This window comes from Pleurodeles waltl, chromosome 3_1 (genome assembly GCF_031143425.1).
Source record: "Pleurodeles waltl isolate 20211129_DDA chromosome 3_1, aPleWal1.hap1.20221129, whole genome shotgun sequence".
Taxonomy (NCBI): domain Eukaryota; kingdom Metazoa; phylum Chordata; class Amphibia; order Caudata; family Salamandridae; genus Pleurodeles; species Pleurodeles waltl.
In genome coordinates this window covers 1431343636-1431367938 of record NC_090440.1, presented here as the reverse complement: position 1 = coordinate 1431367938, position 24303 = coordinate 1431343636, and the positions used below count along the sequence as shown (strand labels likewise).

At 40.8% G+C, this 24303-nt stretch overlaps 1 protein-coding gene across 1 annotated transcript in view; it reads right to left on the bottom strand.

Moving 5' to 3' along the window:
* Positions 1-3031: 3031 nt before the first annotated feature.
* ZPR1 (ZPR1 zinc finger) overlaps positions 3032-24303 on the bottom strand; it is a 60352-nt gene continuing 39080 nt past the window's right edge. Inside the window, exons 11-14 of the mRNA XM_069224953.1 lie at positions 7760-7870; positions 7019-7108; positions 5999-6064; positions 3032-5442 (exon numbers count right to left, since the gene is read on the bottom strand). Coding sequence (XP_069081054.1) covers positions 5305-5442; positions 5999-6064; positions 7019-7108; positions 7760-7870 — 405 coding nt within the window. The 3' untranslated portion in view covers positions 3032-5304. The remainder of the gene's footprint in view (positions 5443-5998; positions 6065-7018; positions 7109-7759; positions 7871-24303) is intronic.

The following is a 24303-nucleotide window of genomic DNA, read 5'->3' as shown; positions in this document are numbered from 1 at the left end:
TCTTGGTGGTGTGGATCAGCTGGTGGTGTTTGCGGGAGGCGTGCTTGAGGGCGGTCATGTTGTCTGTAGTTGGGTTTTTTCGCCAGGTTTTCTCGAGGGTGCGGCAGTTCTTGAGGTCGATGTTGAACCAGGGGGCTTTCTTGCTGTTGGGTCTGGTGGGATAGCTTTTCAGCGGTGCGAGGTGGTCGGCGCAGTTGGTGATCCACTGCATGAGGTTGTTGGCTGCTTGGTTGGGGTCCGTTGAGCTGCCGGGGGGGTTCAGGCTCAGTGATGTGGAGAGCTGGTCGGTGGTGATCTTGTTCCAGTTCCTGTGGGGGGCCTGTTGAGGGTGGTGGTGAGTCGTGGACACAGCTGTGGTCTGTCCAGTGGAGTCCGGTGGAGTGGCTGAAGGAGATGTACTTGCTGGAGGTGAAGACTGGGTCAAGCGTGTGTCCGGCGTAGTGGGTGGGGGTGTTCACCAGTTGCTTGAGTCCGAGGTTGGCGAGGTTGTCCAGCAGGGTGGTGGTGTTGTTGTCGTTGTTGTTCTCCAGGTGGAAGTTGAGGTCCCCTAGGAGTATGTAGTCAGCGGAGAGGAGGGCGTGTGGGCTGATGAAGTCTGCGATGTCTTCGCTGAATTGTGTGCGGGGTCCTGGGGGTCTGTAGATGAGGGTGCCTCTGAGTGTGGTCTTGGGGTCGGTGTGTATCTGGAAGTGAAGGTGTTCGGCGGCTGTGAGGGTGTCGTCGGAGTTGGTCGTGATGCGGATGGTGTTCTTGTGGACGATGGCGATGCCTCCTCCTGTTTGGTTGACGCGGTCCCTCCGGGTGATCTTGTATCCATCCGGGATGGCGATGGCGGGCGCTGAGGAGGCGTTCATCCAAGTTTCTGTGAGGAAGGCGACGTCTGGAGATGTGGAGTCGAGCAGATTCCAGAGTTCCACGGCGTGTCTGTGGACGGAGCGGGTGTTGAGCAGGATGCATTTCAGGTGGTTGCTGCTGGTGCTTGGTTTGGCGGGTGCGGTGCGGGTTTGGATGCAGGAGAACTTGTAGGATTGGCAGGTGAAGGGTCCGTGGATGCGTGTTGGGGCGGCTCGACAGCACCCGGGGATCCGGCCAGTGTTGAGTGCGAGGAGGGTGGCGGCTTCGTAGGTCCGGTGGGTAGGCTCGCAACGGCGGGGGCCAGGGTGTCTGGCGCTGGGCGCGGTCCAGGCGCGGACAGGCGCAGACAGCTTGCCTTTGGCGCACCTTCGGCGCGCCGCTGCGCGGTCTCCATATGAGGGGAAGCGGGAGGGAGGAGCAGCTGGGAGGTGGGAGCGGGGCGGCCAATGGGGAGCAAGGGGGCGGAGCTATCGGGACGTAGCGGCGGGAGAAACGGGCGGCGAGGCTGGAAGACAAAAAAAGAACACGGTAAGGTAAAGAACACAAAGGTAAAATGCAACAAAAACCAGGGACGCAGGCACTCGGGGTACGGAAGGAATGAACGATTTGCCCTATAGCTTAAAGGTCACCATGAGGGATGTGGACGTCCTGGGGGAATCAAATAGAATTTATGAGTCTCAAAAAAACAGCAGGTACTAAAGAGGTTATTCATCTTGAAGAATGTCCATCTTATCTGGTAATTGATAACAGCATCCAGCTTATATCTGAAGAAATCAATTGTTCCTGGTGGAGTTTGGCATCAAACATTATAGGACATCAGCATACAACCCTCAATCCAATGGTATGTGGGAAGGATGAATCGAATGGTGAAGGGTGTAGTTGAAATGGCAGTCAAAGCTAGTTTGGAAGTGGCAGTAGCCATTCTGAAAGCTGTGCCAGAGCTTTGTGGTTGAGCAAATAAAATAACTCTTAAGATGCCATTTTCCTTGATGAGGGGTCGCGTGGGGCAGACACAATTGTTGATAACTTGGCTGAAAAAAAATAGTTGTGACTAACAGGGTGGAAGAAGGAAAGGAAGTAGGTAAGTAAAGGAGATTAGGTGAAAGTTAGGTCTGGAAGGGTGGGACAAGAATTGTTCAAGTTCAGATGTCCCTTGCGGGTTACGGCTGTCAGAGGCAATTATGTCAAGTTGGATAATTGTCAAAAGTGGAACTCTAGAGCGGTTGTATAATAGTAAAGTGGATTATAGTTGATGATGAAATATGGGACAAAGATGAATGCAATGGGCTGATGTTGATGTCAGATGATGAGCGTTTGAAGTCTGAATCAAAGGGCAGGTAAAGATGTCGCTAGGGTAGAGCGGCAGAGTGTGGTAAACAAAAAGAAACAATGAACATGATGAGGTTCGACTTAGGACAAGATGAGCACTTGATAGTCTGGGTGACAATGTTTGTTAACATCAGCCAATACCTTTGTTTATTGGGAAGTTTCCAATATTTGGGGTTTTGTTTATGTCCTTATGCTGTTACAAACATGTGGTTCCTTTGCTTTATGTTGTACGTGTTCCCACTTCTTATACCTCACTGCACACAGACTTATTCTGTTGGCATTTTAAGTTCTGTGTGGCGAGAAAGGAGGGAGAAGGTTATTTGTTCTGCCTTGTGCAATTTCTTTAAGCAAATCATTTGATATTTGCTGCCTGGCATGGAGCTTCTGGTCTGTGCTTTGGTCGTAGTTAAAAAAAAAAATACAGAAGATTTAAATGATGACTGCATGCCTCCATACCACAGAGTTCATCAGGGATACACCACAGACCTGGAGCTCTGTTCAACTAAAATCTACAGTGCCTCCAACATTCAGCCTTTGAAAGAAACAGGAAGAGTTCTTAGTGAATGGAAGACACTCTTGCCCTATCTCCGGCATTCCCTGAAAACACTCTCATTTCCCTTTTGATACTGCGACATGCATATTTAGTACAATAATCTATTGCTTCTAAAGCTGAGTGAAATAACACTTTAAAAAAATAAAAACAGGAAGCTGTTTTTCAGCAAATACTGTGTGTGTTATGTCCACTCTGTCCCATGTCCATGTGTCTTTACAAGATTCCAAACCATCACTCTCACGCCTCACATCACCCCATCGAACTGATGGAAAATAACTTCCAAAAATGCATATATTCTTGAATTCAAAATAATTTATTTAATTCAACCAAACTCAAATAGTTGTATTTAACTAAAGTAAAAGATGTCTCGGAGATGGACTTTAAAAACACTTTCCGGTTCTCACCATCTTCCAATATTTCGACAATACTTCGATAACTGCTTCGGACAACTTAAGCATTCAAAGTAAAGAAAATACATTGATGCTTCTTTCTGAATGTCTCCCTTTGTTCTTCCTCTAAAGAAAAGTAAACTCAAGGGACAACACACTTCTACTGATTTTGTCTCATCTACATTTTTCTACAACATGCTTTATTTGGACACAAGAGTAAGATTTGATCAGGATGGAGGATGCTCTGTTTTTGTTTTTAGTGGAGTTGGACTAAATAATGCACTTCTTTAGATGCACATAAGTATTGGTGGTTCCAAAGTACAGTTTGAGAGTAATGAAAAAAGAGGAGGTGGAAGGCAGGATTACTCTACCAAAACTAAGGCAATATCTCACTTCCTGTGTTGGATAACGGATAATCCAGAAGAAATTAGGAGAAATTAAATTGTCTGTCCTTTTTAACTGGAGCAAAAAATGCAATACATTTACTGTATGATCTATATCAATCATTCGGCTTCTTTCTAACATAAGTCAAAACTTTAGTGTGAATACTTTAGTTGCAAGGTAACTCCTCAGATTAGCTGGACTCTTCTTTTAAGAACAGCAAACTGCTGTAGAACAAGACAACAGGATATGTTCACCTTCCTGTAGTTCACTCCTTTCTACGACTACTTGCTGTATATGATTTGAATCAACAGCACACCCAATCAAGGCAATAAGGCAAAAAGGAGACAGACATCTCACATTGGTATTTAGCCACCAAAATACCTAGACAAGTGTAGACAAAGAAATGCTTGTGGGCATGTATTTTGCATAGAATGAACTTGAAGATCACCTACAACTATGCAGGAGACATTACCGGATGCACGTACACTGGTTTAATTACAGTGCTTTGAGTTGTACGGCTGGTTTTTAAACTTCCATCTGATGTGGTTTCATAAGACTTTCACTTTTTTGCATCAATTGAATACAGAAGGACAGCATCACACAGGCCTTTTTAAAAGCTGACTGCAAGTTTTCCCAAGCACCTACTCAACAGCAGGTGTTCAGCTTAAGTCAGTTCATAAAATGTACTTAAAATGACCTGTTATTAGAGAGGACAAGACAACTATGCAGAGAACTATGAAATAGGTATAGGACATTCTTGCAAGATCGCAGATGGGTCATCACTTCAATTCACTCATTTTCCACAATGTTCCTTATTATTTTAAAGCAAATTAAAAACCAACTGCCAATTTTGCTATTATTTGTGCTGCTTTGCTTACCACAAATGCACTTCAGCAATCCACTGTGATGTAGTTTATCTTGGATATCCCACATGATTGTGGAGAAATAGCAGGAAAGAGAAATGAAAAGGCCGAACTGAATGCTGTTGACCTGGATTCTCCCACCCTGGTGCTGGATCAAAGGCAGAGCATGCTGACTGTTTCCAGTTCCAGTATAGTTTAGTTGCATGAGGCTTCCTGGGCCTCTCCTGCATTGAATTTGGCACAACAGAGCTTGTAGATTAGAAGAATAGTTATGGAAAAGAAAAAGTTAGTCCAAATAGGACACACAAATATAACTTTTCAGCGCAGCATTGAACATAACAAAAGCAAACCTTTAGAGTCAGAACTTTGTGACGATTAAATGGATGCTGGCCGACAGGAGAAATGCTGAAATATCTCAAATTTTCTTGGCCTCCTTTGATGGAAGTGGATTGGCCTCTTCGGTGGGAACATCTACATATTCTCTTTAAAATAATGCAAACTGCATCCACATTCGAATTCCCACTCAAAATCCTTTGTGCTTGTTCTATACATTGGAACAAATTAGGTAACTCTCCCCGACTCAACAAAAAAGCATTTCAGAGAGCAAAGTTAGTAAGAAAATAAAAGCCTGGAATTCTGACTGAAATCCATGTTTTCATCACATTCTTTGTCTCTCATGAATTATCTGTCTTCTTTTTGATGCCAGTACACGGTTCTATGTGACAGGAAACACCTTGTGAATTTTTCAAGTGAAAAGAAATTCAAGGTTCAAATACCATCGCCTCCTAACTGAAGAGACCTCGCTTTTTGAGATGTCCAGCTTGGTTAGAAATGCGGTCTTTAACAGGAGCTTTCTTAACTTCGAAAATGAAAAGGTCAGTATCTTTCAAAGTATAATGATTAAGATTGTTACGTGATGAAAGAGCCACTGCTATCGACTACTGGATTCAGCTTCGTCTTCATATCCCTCAGTCTTCATGTCGTTCAGTCCTAGCTCCTCATTCTGCTCAAATGAGCGCTCATAATGCTCCACCTTCATCTCTGGGTCCTCCTCAGGGGCATAAACATTCTACAAATACAACACAATCAGTCAGCTAAAAAGTTCAGGAACCCATATTATAATTTCAAAGATGCAACTCGAAATAGTAGACAGTTGCTATCCTGAAAGTGTTTATTAAAACAATGGACAGCTCAAATTCTATCTTGACTATGTTCTAAAGTAGACTTAGTTGTTGCATAGAGCTAGTTGCTCCAGTTAGCGTTGAAAGGGTTGCGATGACTAACAAATTTAGAGCAATGACTGGAAAGCCTGTTCCAGCCTGTGCTATCCACATTTAGAGCCCGATCTCCTTTGATCTGGTGCCATGAATGCAACATGGGAAAAACTTTCCTGTGCACTTTTAACTTGTTCATTTAATGAACACCAGCATCTCTCCAGCACCTAGCATGCTGTGCGCAGCTGCAACACCTTGAACAGTGATGCATAATCTCTGTAAAACTTGCCTTTACACTACTTGGGTGGAGCAGCTGCAACACCTTGAACAGTAATGCATAATCTCTGTAAAACTTGCTTTTATACTACTTGGGTGGAGCAGACAATAAGATTGATTTTTGGTGGGACTTACTTGAAGGTAACTGTTTCCTGCTAAATCATCAAGCACCAAGTGAGCTTCCATCTTCCCCTCCATAATCTGCAATTAGATAAAACAGAGCGGATAAGTCACACTTGGGTGAACGAACTTTGCACAACTGTGCTCCTAAGCAGCTGCACAGTAAATGTTGACCTATAAAAAGGCACTATGTGCGGTCAGCAGTTACACATTCTGCTCATTTGCAGTAGTTCAAAACCACGGGCTCCTGAGGATTCACAGGAAGATGCCAAAGGGCACTGTAAACAGAGGAAGTAAGACCAACAGTGGTTGTACTCATTACTACTTTTCAAATTCTGAGGAGAAATAACCAAATTGCTGGACCTTTACAAATAAGTGTAAACATTTGCGAACAAGACTCACAGGTTATAAAATACTAGATAGCTTTTGTGGTGCACCCTGGAGAACAAAAACTATTGTGTGGAGCAATGGGAGGGCTAGAGCTTGCACTGCCCAGAGCTACTCTTGTGAAGGACTCAGAGGGTCACACATTGTCTCTAAATGAAAGAAAAAAAAAACACCCAACCGCTACACATTCCAAACACCTGCCATCCACGTCACTTTATCCTTTCAGAAACCATACATTCCACTTGTGTAAAAATAAATAAATGAAATATATCTCAAAATGAAGAGATCTGACTTTTTACTGAACACTGGCATACTACAATCCAGACTCTACAATAGCCTGTAAGCATTATATTGCAATCTAAGTCTTTCAAATCTCTTATTATTGCTCTGCAGAGTTGTCTGGTTAATTATATTGATGAGTCTTTAAATCCCTTGTTGAAGCATTGGGATTTGTCTGTCTGTTACACCTGTAGTATTGTGGCATCAGAGACGTTTATTCCTGCTTTGATGATAGGTGCACACTAACTTGTCCCCACTATCCTTTTCATAATCATGAACGCATCTTTGAATAAATGCACATAAAACAAGGGAGAGACCACCACACCACGAGAGGTTTCCTTTACAAATACTTCAAAAAAAGAAACAAACCAGATCAAGCTTCCTTCCAAATTCTTGTAATTTTTCTGCTCTGCCTGGGATAGAGCTGTCTCCAACGGTGAAGGGGTTCTTCGCCACAATCTAGAAAACAGGAAGTAAGAGAAATGATCGGTTCTGGGTATTGTTTCTGCATATTTTTATTTTTATTTATTTTTTACAAAAAAAGAACATTCATTCTGAAAAAATGGGCTCAACAATTTAGGTCTGAAAAAATTTCAAAGGCTGCTAAGATGGGCTGCTCAGAGAATGAATACCGACTGGTTGTCGTCAGGTTAGTGTGGGGATTTTAAGTAAAATGGGGTTAGTTCCAAGGCTGGCCAGTGCCTCATTTCAAATAGTGGTTTGAGGCATTCAGAACAGAGGAATGCTGTGATTGACAGAATGGGCAATGTATAGACAAAAACAGCAGTAAAGTAGAATGGGTGCACCAGAAATATATTACAAAGTGGAAGGATGGAACTCGAGCAGCAAAGAAGCACAGTTTCATGATTAAAAGATTTCACAAAGTGCCAAAATAACTCCACAGTGGAGATAAGGTGTTTACTCTTATAAAGTGAGGATATGTATATATAATGAGCTTATGCTTACAAACACTTAAAACCAATGGGTAAAACTATGCAAGTTTGGATACTACTTAAAGCTATGGAATGGAATAAGCATAGGAGCTCCAGACAATCAATACACAATATGTATGTTTTTGGTACTGGATAGTTTAACCAGGTGCTCTCCTACCAGTTCTCGAATATCCTTTAGTAGCCCTTCCACAGTAGTGAATTTCCCGCCAAGAGCACCCATGCCTAGCTCGAACTCCAGCTCTGGAATGTAGATGTTGCAGGTCTCGGACTGTCAGGAGCAAAAGTCCAAACATCAGAGAAATTTCAAAAGCAACTGTGAATTGTAGCATTTATTTTTTAAACTGGAGCGATAGAGCACAGATAGATTAAATAACCAATGTACGTTTTAGCCTGTTGATAGCATTAACATACTCAATTTGTGTAGGCTCAAAGTGGCATTGGAGAGAATATCAGTCTTACATGTGTGGCTTGTGGGAGAGTGAATGTGTGTGGGCTTTTAAGTACAGGAGGAGGAACAACCAAACAGGACAATCTACCAGGCCAACCATTACATCCACTTCTACTCTCCAGTCCACACCGGAAACGCAATTTTCTTTGGAGGGGTCTTTCATTACTGTGTGCTAAAATGCTAGACTTAATGTAATTTGGGAAAAAAAACAATTCAAATCTATAATGTGGAAACATGGTAGTCAATTTAAATGCAAATTACATTAGTGCTCTGTAGGGCAAAGTCGCTCTGTAGTCAACAAAAAAGAAAACAAAACAGCAGAGGAATGTGAAATTTTGGTACAAAACATTAAACATTTTAGCTACAGTAAATCTGCAGCTTTATCAAGCTCCTAATGTAAAGACAACCATAAAGAAATGAATGTAATGGGAATTATTGTATTCAGTCTGCAGAGCTAAAACCACAGCCTTCTGGTCCACAGTCAATACCTGCTGTGGGTTCAATGAGGACATATCACTGGAGCAGTTGGAGACTTTACAGCCTACCATTGACAGTTACAAATGTTATCTCTGCTTTGATGCTGCATAGTAACAGAGAAAGGTCTAGTCATGATCTGCTCTTAACCATGTTCACCTCAACACATCAATAACAGTAGCTAACCAACAACATTCAAACAGACTTTGGATTGGAATGTTTTGAATAAGATGGTGACAGGTGATTAAAAATAACTTTTTGTTAGGATAAAATTGTATCTGCCAAAACTTATGAACAAATCGAATCACCTGCAAAGTTTAATTATTAAGGCACTGGAAAAACAATTCTTTTACAACATCCAATTCAAAGCCTTTTTGTGTGTCTCGCACTGCACAAACTAAAGATTAGAAAACATTTCCCACCTATCTACACACAGCCTTACACCCTTCAATGAGGTGTGAATGTACTCCAATATAGCATTAGCTGACTTTCCATTCAATGTTTACATTCAAACACCCAGCCAGAATAAATGTACATGCAGGCGGAGCAGACAATGCCTTCAGCAGAGACCATAGAAACCCCCAGAGCCAGTAGACATTTTATTAGTGTTTACAAGATACACTGGGACACACAATTTACCTTCCTCGTGACTGCTCAGGGGTCACTTATACACACGATTAGTAAATTTTTGCCTCAGCACCCTTTTAATATTTTTTTACAGTCCTATCAAGCCTTTCCTTCAGTATGCTTTTGGCACACATTCATGAAGTCTTGTATTTATATCTACAAAGCAATAAGCACAGTTCCCTGGAATGTGCTTGCCAGGGTGGCCGCACATTCAATCATTTTCTCTGTGCAGGGGGCCTGCACGAGCGCACGTATTACAAAGCACATTTCTGCAAAGACGAAACATCTTTGTTATTTTGGAACCAAATTGTTATTGGGTTTAATATCACAAGGTATTATCCACCAATAAGAAAACGGCATCATCACATTGTGTCAGAACAAGCCATTGAACAATCAGCCATGAATATAAACTTCCTCAGTCGAGGGGTAGTCCATGGTATGCCCACCATCTCCCCCATATCCTATGTTCTCGTGGACACCATTTTGCCTCTCGCCAGAGAAGGGGGCTCTGACCAGTTCAAATTTTTCTAACAATATCCCTTTTGGCCACTATGGAGACCACACTTATGAAGTTTCTTTCATCTCTTGGTCCCCGTCTTCCTCCAGGGAACCCAGCAGTGCCACCGGGGGACTCCTGTAGATTGGGCGTCCCAGAACCTCCTGATCCTGTACCCCACCCTACTGCAGAACCATGCCAGGGCTGGGTATGACCAGGTCATGTGAAAGCAGTCAGCGGGGGGTGGAGGGTCAGTGGGGAGGTAAGTTGCATGAAGACAGTTAATAAGGATTATTGAAGCCTTAAAGAAATTGCCAGTTGCCTTGGGGCCAAGCAAGCCTATCTCCAGTTATTATCAGAAAGCTCAATCTCAGTCAGAGAAGGACAAAGTGATCCAGTGCACTGGTCAACAGTGCACGATATATCACTGATACAGCTCCTTTACATAATCTTTCCATTAATAGCTTGGCCTCAAGGGGACTATACTCGGGTATCTACTGGGAGGTTAGCCAACATAGCGTGGTGCAGATACAAATATCAAAAAAACTGTGCGTGAGAGGCTTTATTTATTTTGTCATGTCCTGAAGGGACATCAGCATCCCTCCGTCCCCCCCATCCCCCCATCCTCACACCACCACCACCACTCTCAATGTACACCTCCGAATTATGTCATTCCTATTCGGTTCCACTGGGCAAACCCTAGCAGACCTGACACCTGCCTGAGCCAGGTAACCCACCACAGCGGTGTCATGTCAGCGATTCAAGCAGCATGCGTAAGTGACAAAGGGCCATTTGTACGAACACATTTTCCCATAGACACAGAATGGGTAAAACGGTTTGATACATCTGGCCCAAGTCACTCTCCAGCAAAGCAATGTCACATGGGTACGGGAGAGAGTAGACAAAGGCTTGGGCTGCCATACAGCAGGCCAAAATAGACCATTGAGACCCACAAGGTGCAGTTCAACCCGGTAAGCAGTTTAGTCTCACCTCTCAACCCCCCCTTAAGCACTCACTGATTGGAACCATACGCACAGCGAGGTAAAAGCAATAGCTATCGGGTATGCCATGTCCACCACTGAACAGGGATTTTGTGTAGAGACAAAGGCCACCTGGTGTCGCCACCCCTCCTGCCAAAAAGAAGGCTGTCAACTTTGAAGTTAAATTTTGAAACCACGACCAGGGGAAATCATATGTGGAATGTGCAGTAGAAACACCTTTTAAATACCAAATGCAAAATTTAACTAAAACTTCCAGTAGTTTTGTATTCCAGTTCTTCACAATGTTACTGCTAGGGTGGAAGATGATGATGAGAATCTCTGCCGTATTCTGATTCCGTGTTAGGAGTTAGACAAACATTCAGTTGTGTATTTTATGTAAGCTGCGTTTAATGCAATTTAACAATAAACTTATTGATTATTACAAAATTCTGAATAGCATCAGAGTATTGATGGCTATGCAAGGTCAAGATTGTTTAGAAAATATTCTAGTAGTACCAGCTACAGGTAAAAAAAAATGATTGGTAAAAGTATTGAGCACCGTGAGAACCTAAAGGAACTGTTGTGTGCTGTGAGAAGGTGGTATTGACCTTCACAACTCTGTATCATTCATTTAGATGAAATGTTAACTGTTTTAGTGCAGTTATTCTAAAACCGAAGGGAAAAGTGCTAATTAGCAATTTACAGCCTGCCATAACCAATGCTATTGACCAATTATCTTCAATAATTTTGAGCTTAACTGCTTCATTGTTGTGCCCTGACTTGAATCCTGATTAAAATTGGTCGGTGGTCCATTTTTGTCAAAGCATTTGGTTAACTGACTCTCTACCCAGATTTCCATAATTCCAGCAACGAAAGGTAGTCCTGTGAATTTTTCGAACACTCATTTTTACTGGGTCTGTTAGTTTTAACAAGCATTTCACTGGATATTTATCCAAAACATAAGGATAAATTGCCATAAAGAATAGCTAAACTCTACCTTTACTCCACCCCACTCTATGCCACTATACTATATGCCACTGTACACCACTTCATGCCACTCTACTGTACACCACTCCACTCTACCTACACCACTCCACCCACGCCACTCTAGTCCACTCGCCCATTTGACATTCTCATTCACGCCACTCTCCTCTAAGACACCCTATTTCATGGCACTAACTTTTAGTCCCGCTGAAAAGCAAACGCTGCAGCTGTACAACATAGCTTAAAGAAATTGGCAAAGCCAATAGCTCTCACATAGGCAATACCTATTTATTTTGTCAAAGCTGGTTTAAATTTCTTTCTCAGACATCTATGCTTGCTTGAACCTCTTTCTCAGACATCCTTTGAGAGACAAAATAGGTGTTAAGTGATGTTTCTCACAGCAGGAAGTACTGGACCTGACTCCAAACTGGAGAACCCATAACATGGGCACAATGAAATGTGTCAGCACGTGTCAAAGATCACACCTTGTCCTTATTTTAAAGTCATACCCTGCAACCTAGCATTATCTATTTTTCTCTAGTGCATCTACTAATCTTATCAGTAATCTACATGAACTCAGGTACACCTTCCCCTTTAATGATCACATCCAACTCAACCTAATTTAATTCACCACAAAAGCACAGAACTAAATGCATGGAATGGTCTCCTTGAGAGCATAAGACTAGTCCCATTAATCCAATAATAACCACTAGACTAACCTTGAGTTCAAGAGCTGTGTGTTAGCCAGTCAAAACCACTTCAGGAGGTAGTAACCACAATATCAATTCAATTACAATAGAATAAGAGCAACTGTTTTTCTGGCTTCAGGAGCCCTCGTATGCACCAGAAGTTGATATCCTGTGCAACCACTTTGTATACAGTCTTTGTTTTCTCTGTCTTCTTTTGGCAGTTGGTTTTCATGTGGACTTTGTTTTAACTATTGTTATTTATCTTCATGTTAGCTTATTCTTGACTTTCTGTTTGCACTCACATGTTTCTTGCCTCTACGTGAAAAGCTGTAATGGCAATTTGGCCTTGTTCACACTATACAAAATTACAAAAATTAATAAAAGAAAGCTGTTCACTTTTTTTTGACCATGTGTGCTTCTAGACCATGACTACTTTATGTTAGTTCTTCAACTGAAAGCAATGTTCATTATTTGAAAGCCCAGTTAAAAAAGGTATGATCCATTTTTGAGTGGTGCAAAAGAAAATGCGTTCACCACCACGTGTATTTTAACAAGGCCCTTATCCTCTAATTTTATATGCTTTTATCTATGTTTATGCTAATTTTATATGCTTATATGCTCTAACTGTACATGCTAATTTGTATTGCTACTTAGCATCTGTACAACACACAGTCTGACATAAGAATCATTGCAAAAAAGTGCCATTCCTTTGGCCAGGATATGACTTTTCACATATTTCCATCTCAGACTGGAATTTGATTTGTTTTAGGGGGGATTAGTTAATGTGCTATTTTTAATAAGTTGTGAGTTTTGAGAAGTAGTTGAGACTACAGAGCTGGACCAAAATGTTAATTTGTTTCCTCGGTTTTTATGAAAGCTTATTATCCAGCAAATGGGTATAGTAGCCGACACTGCAAGTGCTTTTGATTGAATGTATGACAGACTTGTATCTAAGCTAAACATGGAATGAAACAGCGAGCTACAAAGTGAAGGACAGTGAGTGAGAGCTTGCTTACACCCACTAAAAATAGTTTGCATGGAGTGTAGAAATACAAATTCAGGTACAAATGGAAGTTTACACTCTAAATAGAATTAGTGGCCAATTGTATTCAATGCCTGAGTGAGCTACTAGGTTAAAAAGCAAGAGTAAGTATGAATAGTTAGAGTGTAAGTAGTAAGTCAGAATGTTAGCAAGAGAGAATCAGAATGAGTAAAAAATAGTCTGAGTCATGCCACACTGTATGAGCAGAGATGGCCCACAATGTAAACAGAAAAATCTACAGTTTTGAACAAGTGAAGTAAAAATGTCAGATATGCGGCTAAGGTAAAGTTGGCACTCTGGTGGTTGCTTACTCACAGGGACATGTTAGGTGGAGGAGTGAATTAAGTGTGAGGTCATGTGGCAAAAGTCTGTTGACATCAGTTGTGATTGGCATATTTGTATTTTTTAGATATTCATATGTTTTATTATAGGTGTTCATAAAATATTTACACATAACTCTGCTGACAGCTTGTTGATTATTTGCACTATTCTTCAGGCACAATAATTTTAAAGTGGAAAGAAATTCCAAATGACTTATTTTTGTGGCATGGTAATCCTAGTGGATGTATTCTCCTTCCACATGAAATCAGATGGACTCTCTCTAGCATGGTACATTAAGACAGCCATTACGTCTCCTGACATATGCACAATGATATTTATCTTGATCTAAGACATGACTGTTTTCTAGATTATCACAATCAATCCTGTGCCAACAAATTCTACTATCCACCTGAACTACATCCTGCACTATACAAATAAAGTACTTAAAGGAATTTTCTGCCTCATAGCAAAAATACTTCTGGATTTTGTGGCGGATTGTGAAATATTACACAATTTCAAAAGTTCTACTACAGTGATCTAGAATTTTCTCTAAAACCTATTGCTTTTAGCAGGGCTGTTAGTTTTTATCTTGAAGCTTCCTTAAAAAGGTAATATAGAGGGCTGCCTCTCAAACACCCTCGAAAGTTGCATGTTTAGTTGCACTGTCATTCCTGTTGAGTTTCATTTGCGCACACAGCTCAGAAAAGAATGCATATAGATGTGATGCTGGCACACATCAGGCAAATAATTAGAGGGTACATTGGCAATGAGCCATCCATTTCTGAAAATTCGGAACTGGCACTTTATGTTTGATGCTCTCTTCTTTTGTAAAAATCTGCTTTTGTTGTTCATTTGTTAACTAATCCACATTCGCCAGTGCACTCATGCATTCCACCTTTAGACTTTTGACATGTATGTATACAAAATAAATGATGTTCTTCTCTATGTGACAATTACATTGCAACATGAATGAACTGATCTGAGTACAATGAAGAAAGTAATAACAATGAATTGAATTACTCGCTAGATCGTTTGATTTTTTTCTGTGATCTGTACTATATATTACAAAGAATTTCTTATGCAAAGCATTCTCTGCATGTGAGTGTGTACATATATATATATATTTCTTCAGTGACAAAAAAAGAAAACAATGGTGAAATCTTTGTTATACTTCGGAAAACGTTTTTTGTTCTATACAAACCAAACAAACCACGGAAACATTACAAAATTGACACAGTTATACCTATAATTTCTGCACCACCTTTATATTATTAAAACTTTATTCTTTATCTACAAACCAAACCACACAAAAAATGAAAATTCTAAACGTATACCTTAAATACATAATTTACACAACACATGCAAATTATGACTCGTGCACCTCTATAAAGTGTATTCAACTCAATAGCCATTCAACATTAGCTATATCCCATGCATTCTCCCTGCACAGTGTATTCCTTTGTATTTTATCACTTATACATATAAAATATTAGTAATTACAATAACAATTATTACAGCACATTACATCATTTGTGAGAATAGAGTGCATGGTAGAGTGGTGAGCGATAGCTAATGTAATATGGCTATCGGGCTTACACTATGGAAATGCGTGATTTAGAATTTGAAGGTGTTGCATACGTTTTATATTAAAGGTGTAAGTTTAGAATTTTTTGTGTAGTTTAACTTTGGTTTGTATATAAAACAAAACTATAGTAATAAAAAGGTGGTGCGTAAATAATAAATGAAAATGATAACTATAAGTGTAGAATATGTAAAGTTTGTGTATTTAAGTTTAGTTTGTATAGAAAGAATAAAGTTTACTTAACAGTAAAAAAAAAATAGTTTAACTTTTTTTTATTGAATTTCAATTTTTTTTTATTTTTAAAATAATGTGTTTGAAATCATTGACTTTGTGGTCATTGAGTGGACTGTCAGTAAGTGGATTGTAGTAGAGTATCGAGAATGTTGTGCAGTGGACTGTTGTAGAGTGGAATCGAGTACAGTGCGGGGTAGAGTGGAATGGTGTAGAGCAGAGTAGCATACAGTGTAGTGGAATTAAGTGGCAGAGTGCAGGCATGTTGTATAGTACAGTGGTGTGGAGTGCATTTGAATAAACAGCCATAGCAAAGAGTCGAGAAGATTGCCATAAATTTGAGTGGTGTGTTGTACAGTACAATGGAGTGGTATGTTGCAGAGTGTTGGAAAGTGTTGCAGAGTGGAGTACAGTAGAGTGTATGGGCACAGAGTGGAGTAGAAGGTTATACAGTGTATTGACAGAGTGCAGGACTGTGTGGCATAGCGGCACAGAGTGTAGAGAGGCTTATAGAGTGAAGCTGCATAGAGTGAAGTATTGTGTGGTATAATGAAGCGGTGCACAATGGAGTGTTGTATAGTGCCAGAGTGGGTAAAGTGGCATACAACTGAGTAAACTGGAGTGGAGTCCAGTGGCATAGCATACACTTAAGTATTGTAGAGTGGAGTGGTGTGTTGTGTTGTACAGTGGACTGGTGTGCCGTAGAGTGTCATAAAGTGTTAGAGTGCAATAAAGGACAACAGTGAATTACAGTGTTGTACTGTGGAGTGCCGTGGAGTAGAGTGCAGTACAGCATAACAGAGTGGAGTGGCATAAATTGGAGTGGCTTAGAAGGGAACAGTGTAAAGTGGGGTTGCATAAAGAGGAGTGGCATAGAGCAGAAAAATGTACAGGGGAGTGGCGAAGAATGGAGTATTGAGTGTTGTAGAGTGGAATAGCCTACATTGGAGTAGAGTGGTACAGCATACAGTGGAGAGGCATAGAGTGGAGTGGGGTACACTGGAGTGGCACTGAAGGCTGTGTGTAGAGTAGAACCTTGTACAGTGGAGTAGGGTACAGCCAAATGGTGTAGATTAACGTGCAGTACAACAGTGTTGTACAATGAAGTCACTCACAGTGGAGCAGCACACAATGGAGCGGAGAAGAGGCAAAGTGTGGAATAGTGTATGTTGGATTAGCATAGATTGGTGTGAGGTACAGTATAGTGGCATACAGTGGAACAGCGTACACTAAAGTGGAGTGACGGAGTGGCATACAGTGGAGTGGTGGAATAGCATATAGTATACAGGTGAAGACTGGAGTGGTGAACAGAGGAGTGGTATAGAGTGGAACAATGTACAGTGTAGTCTCACAGAGTGGACTTTGTGTAGAGTGGAGTAACGAAGAGTGGAGGGGCGTAGAGAGTAACAGCATACACTGGAGTGGTGTGGGGTGGTGTACAGTGGATCAGGGTAGAGTGCAGTGGTGTACAGTCGAGTGATGTAGAGTGGAGTAGGATGTAATAGCATACAGTGGTGTGGAGTGACGTACTTGAAACAGAGTGTGAAAGTGGGTGAATTCAGGTAGATGTAATGTGATAGGAATATTGATAATAAAGAGTTAATGGTAATTTTTGGACGTAAGTGTTCAAATACTTAGTTATATATTGTGCTACAGTATATTTCGGTAACTTCGCGGTATAGGGTGGTACATGCCAATGTGAAGACAGTATGTGATAAGCTAATGTCTGTCTTTACAAAACGTAAGAGGCAGCTGTGTTCTGGGTTAGGGCCTTAAATATAGGTATGTCGTATGTTTTATTGTTGTTACCTACCTACTACCATTTTGTTAAAGTGGTGATAGGTAGAGAAACGTAATTATATGTTTCTGTAAAACTTGTTGCAGCTCTTTACGGAGAACCACTTTTTCTTTTTTTAATAGTTTTGTTTTTAATTAGCTGTAGGTCTTACGACAATACTCCGTAGAGTTTTTTTGTACAGACATATGGGATTTTTTTTTTTTTTAACTCTGTAGTACAGAGTAATGTGTGAGTACCATGGTACTTCCAAGGCAGTACCAGCTAATGCGTACAGTTTTTATTTTAAACGTATAGAAACTTATAAATAATTAGACCTACCTATTACCACTTAATTAAAGTGGTAATAGGTAGGGAAAAATATCAAATCTAATACTCACCTACATCAAAGGGCGTAACGCAGAACACAGACAAACTGTACTGAAAACAACATGACTGCCTTTAATTTTTGTAAAGGCTGTCCCTAGCCAAGCACCTAGTATCTTGTGATTGCTATGTACCGCAGACATTTTGCGAAATATGCAAAACTTTGTGAGACTACCATTACACCAGGTGTCACTAAGTTTAAATACTAGTAACTTGAAAAAATACTTCTCCTACTTACCTGTAGTACCGTAAAGGATCATCTGCCAAACATAATATATAATCCTGCCAAATGTCAGTTATATACATTAAGCCATTTTCACACTACGGTTGATACAAAGGTTTATATAAAAATCATTGGTTGAAACACACATTTTCAGGCCTCCTCCACATCTTTACATCCTCTCTACCTATCACCATGAAACTTTCTGCCCTGTGCAAATGTAGAAAAAGCTATAGGTCTGTAAATTTTTGTGGAAATTTATCAAACGGGAGCAAAGTTATTAGCAAGCAAAACTGCGAGGGATTGCTATATTTCGGAATAACTGCAGACTGGAGATTATATATATATATATATAAATATATATATATATATATATATATACACACACACACACACAAAAAAAAAGAAGAAGAAAAAAAAAAAATATATATATATATATATATATATATATATATATATATATATATATATATATATATATATATATATATATATATATATATATATATATATATATATATATATATATATATATATATATATATATATATATCTTACTGACAGCCGATGGTAGGTAGTTATAGTTAGGACCTTGTTGCCATACCATGTTTTGACCTGCCTCTATCTTTGACATCATTTGAACAAACTTCGCAGAATTTTCCCCAAAAAAAGCGTGCCGGTGATTCTTGTTGCACAAGACAAGTTTCAGGGCAATCTGTCAAGCAAGGGGCTGAGAAAAAGGGGGGGGGCAGGTAAAAAAAAAAAAAAAAAAAAAAAAAAAAAAAAAAAAAAAAAAGTGCAGTTCCCGTGTTAATTCCCCATAGGAGTTTTGAATACGACTACAGCCCAAACTGCTGGACAGAATTACGCCAAATTTGGCAGAAAGCTAGATTTTGTTCAGCAGGTGGTGCTTTTTAGGTTGAGCAACCACTTCCGACCTGTTGTAAGTAATGTGGGCTTTTAACCACGACCATCACTATCATTTGTTCATGGACTTACCTTTCAAAATCCCTTCGGGGCGTCGGTAAATGCATTTGTTTGTCCCGCCATGAGGCTGTTTTGTTACCGCCTTGCAGACTGACTCACATGGATTATCGCACGATTGCTGATATTTTTATATATGCAAACTACTTTTTAGTTCTGTGTCTATCCTTCGCGCTCATGCTGGCTATGGCGCTTTGCATCGGCTACACATGCAAGGGGGTTCCCCTATTAGATACGGCATTCTATGACTGTGTGGGCTGTTAAGGTTTACTTCCTCTTTTCTTCTCCTGTGGAACAGGGTGCTTAGTGACTGGGAAGAGGACGTAGGGACAATGCTACTAGCAGAAGTCCTACAGAATGTATAAAAATAAAGCAAAATTACCACAACACGAATGTAAAGAAAACCCGGTTGGATAAATTATGAAAGTCTGGCAAACGACGCAATGATTTTATTAGGACTTTGTTCAACTTTACAAATTCAGAGCTGACATTATACAAACATGTTTCCCTTATTTTCACTACACTGTAGATCCCGAATAGTTACAAAAACACTTAAGCGCACAAAACCACAATACATCACATGCCACTAACGGCGAGTAATACTTCAACCAACATAATAAAAAAATACTTAAAAAGTAAATGTTAAAAAAAAAATACATAATAAATAAACAAGGTACAATCAAGTAAAATACTAATGTCAAAATGGTCACTGCATTTACACTTTTTTTCCTGTCCACTTTCTACTTTTATTGTCGTGCGAATGAGAGACTTCCTGTGTGGATGGCCTCCTATCTTCCCATACACGGCCGCCTTCTCTTTCCTTTCTTTCTCTAGTAGCAGAGACATCTACACCTGCCATCATGATGAGACCTGGCCCTGCCCCACAATCTGCCTCCATCCTGGTTCCTGCTGCCCATGTGTTTCTTTCCACCTTTGTTGCTTCTTTTTCAATTGTCCCAAGTAGAGGAGCACGAAACTCGCTGCAAGTGTTCATTTGTAGATCACTTCTCAGGCCCCCCTTCTCCACTCGTATCAGGGGATTGGAGTCAGGGGGTGGGTGATGTGAAACCATGATGATCTGTGCCCATTTCCCGTGTCCTAGTGGCGTTTGTTAATTGTATAATATAGTACAAGCGCACACGTTTGTGTAAGAAGGCGCTATCTTCTTTAAAAACTAGTGTTTCTGAACGATTTCACTGTATAACCAGCATGACTAACTTCCGTTTGATTTCTGACTTCATTTTAGCTGTTAAGTCTCTTCTAATAAAGGGATATATATATATATATATATATATATATATATATATATATATATATATATATATATATATATATATATAAATAAATAAAATTAAAAAAACACATTACCTAGTTGCAGTTGCCACTGGGTAATTATAGTTAGGACCTAGTTTCCATAAAAAGAGCGTTTTTTGTTTTGCCTACAACTTTGACGCCGCTTGATGAATCTTCACAAAATTTTCAAAACTTATACTTTGGTAAGTTCAGCTTCTGTCTTGAAAGTTTTGGGGTGATCTGTCAAGCAGGGGCAGAGGGAAAAAAAGAGGGTTCCCAAAACGTGTTTTCCCCATTCATTTTTCCATAGGACCTTTAGACACGCCTACAGCCCGAACCACTAAATTACACCAAATTTGGCACAAAGCTAGATTCTGTTCTGCAGATTACACTTTTTGTGGTTTGGTGCGAATCCGTTCAGTAGTTTCGGAGTAATTTAAGGACAAATAATAAGATATATTGGGACGTGGATCCTTTGCGGATCCAACTGTCCCCGTGCTGATATCTGACTGGCTGCCAACACTTTAACAAGGAAGTGTTGGCAGCCATCTTGGGACTCTGATTCAGCTGAGTTCCAGAAAAAAAAGAAAGGAAGGAAAGACCAACCGACCAACACAAAAAACCCGAAAAGCGTCCCGCTAGGAATAAAGAGCATTTTTTTTTTTAATAATAAAAAATATTTAGCATTTTGGGTTAATGTTGGAGGGAGGCGCACAGGGCCCCCCTCCTTGGGCTTTAATAAGCCCCAGGGCTCATCACCTCCCCAGGGTGATTGAGTAAATGTGAACGGGGGAGCCCCCGTGCCCCAGGGACCATCACCCCCGGGGCAAAATGCCCTGGGGACCACCACCTCCCAGGGACTACACTGATTTATGAGTGGGGGCTGCATGGTTCCCCCCCCCCCCCCCAAACTGCCCTGGGGACCACCATCCCCTGGGTAAATATTTACAAAAAGAAAGGGGGTCCCTTTAGGACCCCGAAGCCCTGGCGATTGCCACCTCCCCGGGGCTATGTCCACATCGGAGGGGGACCAGGCAGCCCCCCTCTTAATAGCCACATATGGCCCTGGGGATTGTTACCCTCAGGGCCAGCTTGTGCTATGTCCTGGGGAGCCCACCCTTGGGACATAGCTGTCTGCTGTGGCTTGGTGCAGCTCTGCAGCCAAGCCATAGCAAACATGTCGGATTGGCTGTCAAAATCCAAAGCTTTCATCTCTGTTCCCTGCACCCGTGCAGAGATGAAATGCTTCAGCAAGCAGGGAGCTGCTGCTAAAGCAGCTTCCTGCTTGATGAAGCAATGGCACCACAAGACTTCCCCCCCGCGGTGCCAGATAGCCCGGAAGGGCATTTTCAATACTAAAAATAAAAATAAATAAATAAATCAGGAGGGACCATGGAGGAGCCTTTGAGGGCTCCCTCGCAGTCACAAATAGCCCATAAAAGGGGAAAATAAATTTTACAAAAGAAAGCCCATAGCTCACTATTAAGGTTGCAGACCTTCACACTGAGCATTAGGGTTCGAGTCCAGCTGGACGTTTTTTCTTTTTTTTTTTTTAATATTGTTTTTTAAAATAACAAATACATATTTTATTTTAAATTGTACACAAATCTCATTCTAAGTATATCAAACATCACACCCTAAAAACAAAAAAAACAAAAAAAACTGTCTCTTTCAATGAATTTTTCCCACTCAGACACTCCCCACACCCACTCACAGACCCATTAGACACTCACGCACCCACTCACTCTCATGCAGTCTCTCACAGCCCCAGTCAGACCCTTACACACCCACTCACAACACACCCAGTTACGCACCCACTCACACACCCAGACTGTCATTCACCCCCCACAGACCTGTGCGCACACACTGACTCCAATGAAAACACTGATGTACACACTCTCCCACCCTGACGGTCTGACAACCACCCTCACCCCCAGATACACCCTCTCACACCTATTCTCACACCCAGAGAGGCCATGGACAACTCACGCCGTGCACGGCCAAAGGGCAATGTGCAGCACAGGGTTGGGTGGTTAGAGAGGTAACCACAGGGTCTTGCAGGCAACCTCCCCTGCACATGGGTGAAGGTCAGTTATAGTTAGAGTTAATTCAAGTAATTATAACTTGCGCCCTCGCATGCACTGCTAATTACTCACTCATGACATCTTTGATAACATCACTGATAATATCTATGTAATATCTGCAGCATCATTTTTGACACAAAAAAAACTATGCATGGTGAGGGCGCGATCTATAGTTACCTTAAAGCACAAGTTATAGTTACTTGGGATAACTCCAATTATAACTGGCGAATTTCTAAGGTTTTGTATGTTTAAAATGTGAGCCTAACTATAACATCCCTGTAACCTTAGTTTTGATAGTGTAGTAAGAGGCGAATCAGGTGGAGGGTTACATGTCCATTCTTTGTCTTTGGGATGTTGAAGAAGTGATGTGATGTTAGACTTTTGGACCTGTGGTTTACAGAGCAGTAGAAACAGTTGTTTAAAGGTGTGTATTGAAACACCTTTACATATTGGTCCTCGTACACAGTTTCTTGTAACCTTCAAGCTTTGCCTTCAAATTGTTTTGACTTGTTTAGAGAGGTTTCAGGCGTAATTTTGCTCTGGTACGGATGCTTCTATTAGTTGGATCTTTTGGAGGATTCTTCATGGAGCATATGGTATTGTGCAGACATCTATACCGAAGTATGTGCAGCACCTCGTTCCTTTTTTTGTGATCAATGGAAACCCAATACACCTCGCAGTTTGAACAGGTGTTTAATAAGTATTCGTTAAAGGTAAATCTATGCTTCGTTCTGCAGCAGGGTATATCGTTGACAGACATGTTGATTTATATGACCTGAAGCATATGTTAAATTTTTTATTTTTGTGAAAGATGTTTTTGAAAGTTCTCTTGTATGGACTCTCCTTATTGCCATTAGGGCAATGTTTCAGGCCAACTTAACATCCTTGCTACACTATGACTGTATGAACACTCTTGATATGTCTGGGTGACCCTTCTAGTTTATTTCTCTCGTTACTCTGCGGCAGTCTGGTCTATTTTGGGGAATTGTGTTAACCAGCCGGGAACTCTGATGGTAGGTTGCGAAAGTGGTATTCTATTGGAATTAGCATGGCAGATTTACACTAGGATGTCAATCTGCAACATTTTCAATTTTGGCTGCAGATAGAGGAAGAAAGTAAATGGAAGTGATTTAGTTATATGCACGGCCACTAGAATTATATAACAAGAAAATACCAAATTATGAGGCAGGGTTGACTAATTTATGTGGCAAGAAAAGTCCAGTTATGAATTTACAACACCAATGGCTCTAACTCAAGTAAATGCGAGACCCATTGCACTGCAAATGCTTTTTGGTATTTGGTATATCTTCGTTCAGTAGTTTGCGAGATAATAAACGAAATCCAAATTTGTATATTTGTGGTTGCGAAGCCTTCGCAAGTAATAATGAGCTCGTGCAGGGATGTGCAGAGCTCTGAATGCCTACCAACGCTTCAACTAGGATGTGTTGGCAGCCATCTTGTGGCTCTGCTTCAGCAGAGTTCCCCCACCCCTCAAACAAAACATGAAAACAAGACAAGGAGTCTTGGTCCTAGGGTCCCAGAGGTATCCCACCTCGGCAAAAAAGCATTTTTCTAAACATTTGTTGCAAAATTGCAAATTTTTGTGAATTTGCTGAAAACAGCAAAAAAAGTGCAGGCTCCTGCAATTCCTTATAACTCAGCCCCCGGGTGGGCCAGGTCCTAAGGCCTTACTTAATTATGAATAATGAAATTTAGATAGAACTGTGTGCAAGGTACTTGAGTGCTTAAGTAACGTTTGAACTTTAAAGTGCCTGGACACTTATTTCAACGTTTCCATTAAATGGATATTCTGAAGGACAGTTTTTGAAGATCTTGGCAGCTGAGCTGTAGTGTAAGTAGGAATGTTATTGATCAATTGTTATTTGTGGGAGCTGATTTCATGTGCTAAAATGCAACTGTGGAACTGAGCGTCGCATGACACTTAGTCAAGACTGGCCTCTTAGTCAGCAGTAGTTTGAATACATTTTTTAAAACCATTCTGCTGAGGATGCTTATGAAACTCCAAGTCCCAGAGTGCAAAGTGGTGTTGCTCAGTTAGCCCTGACTACATAGGAGTTGCACATT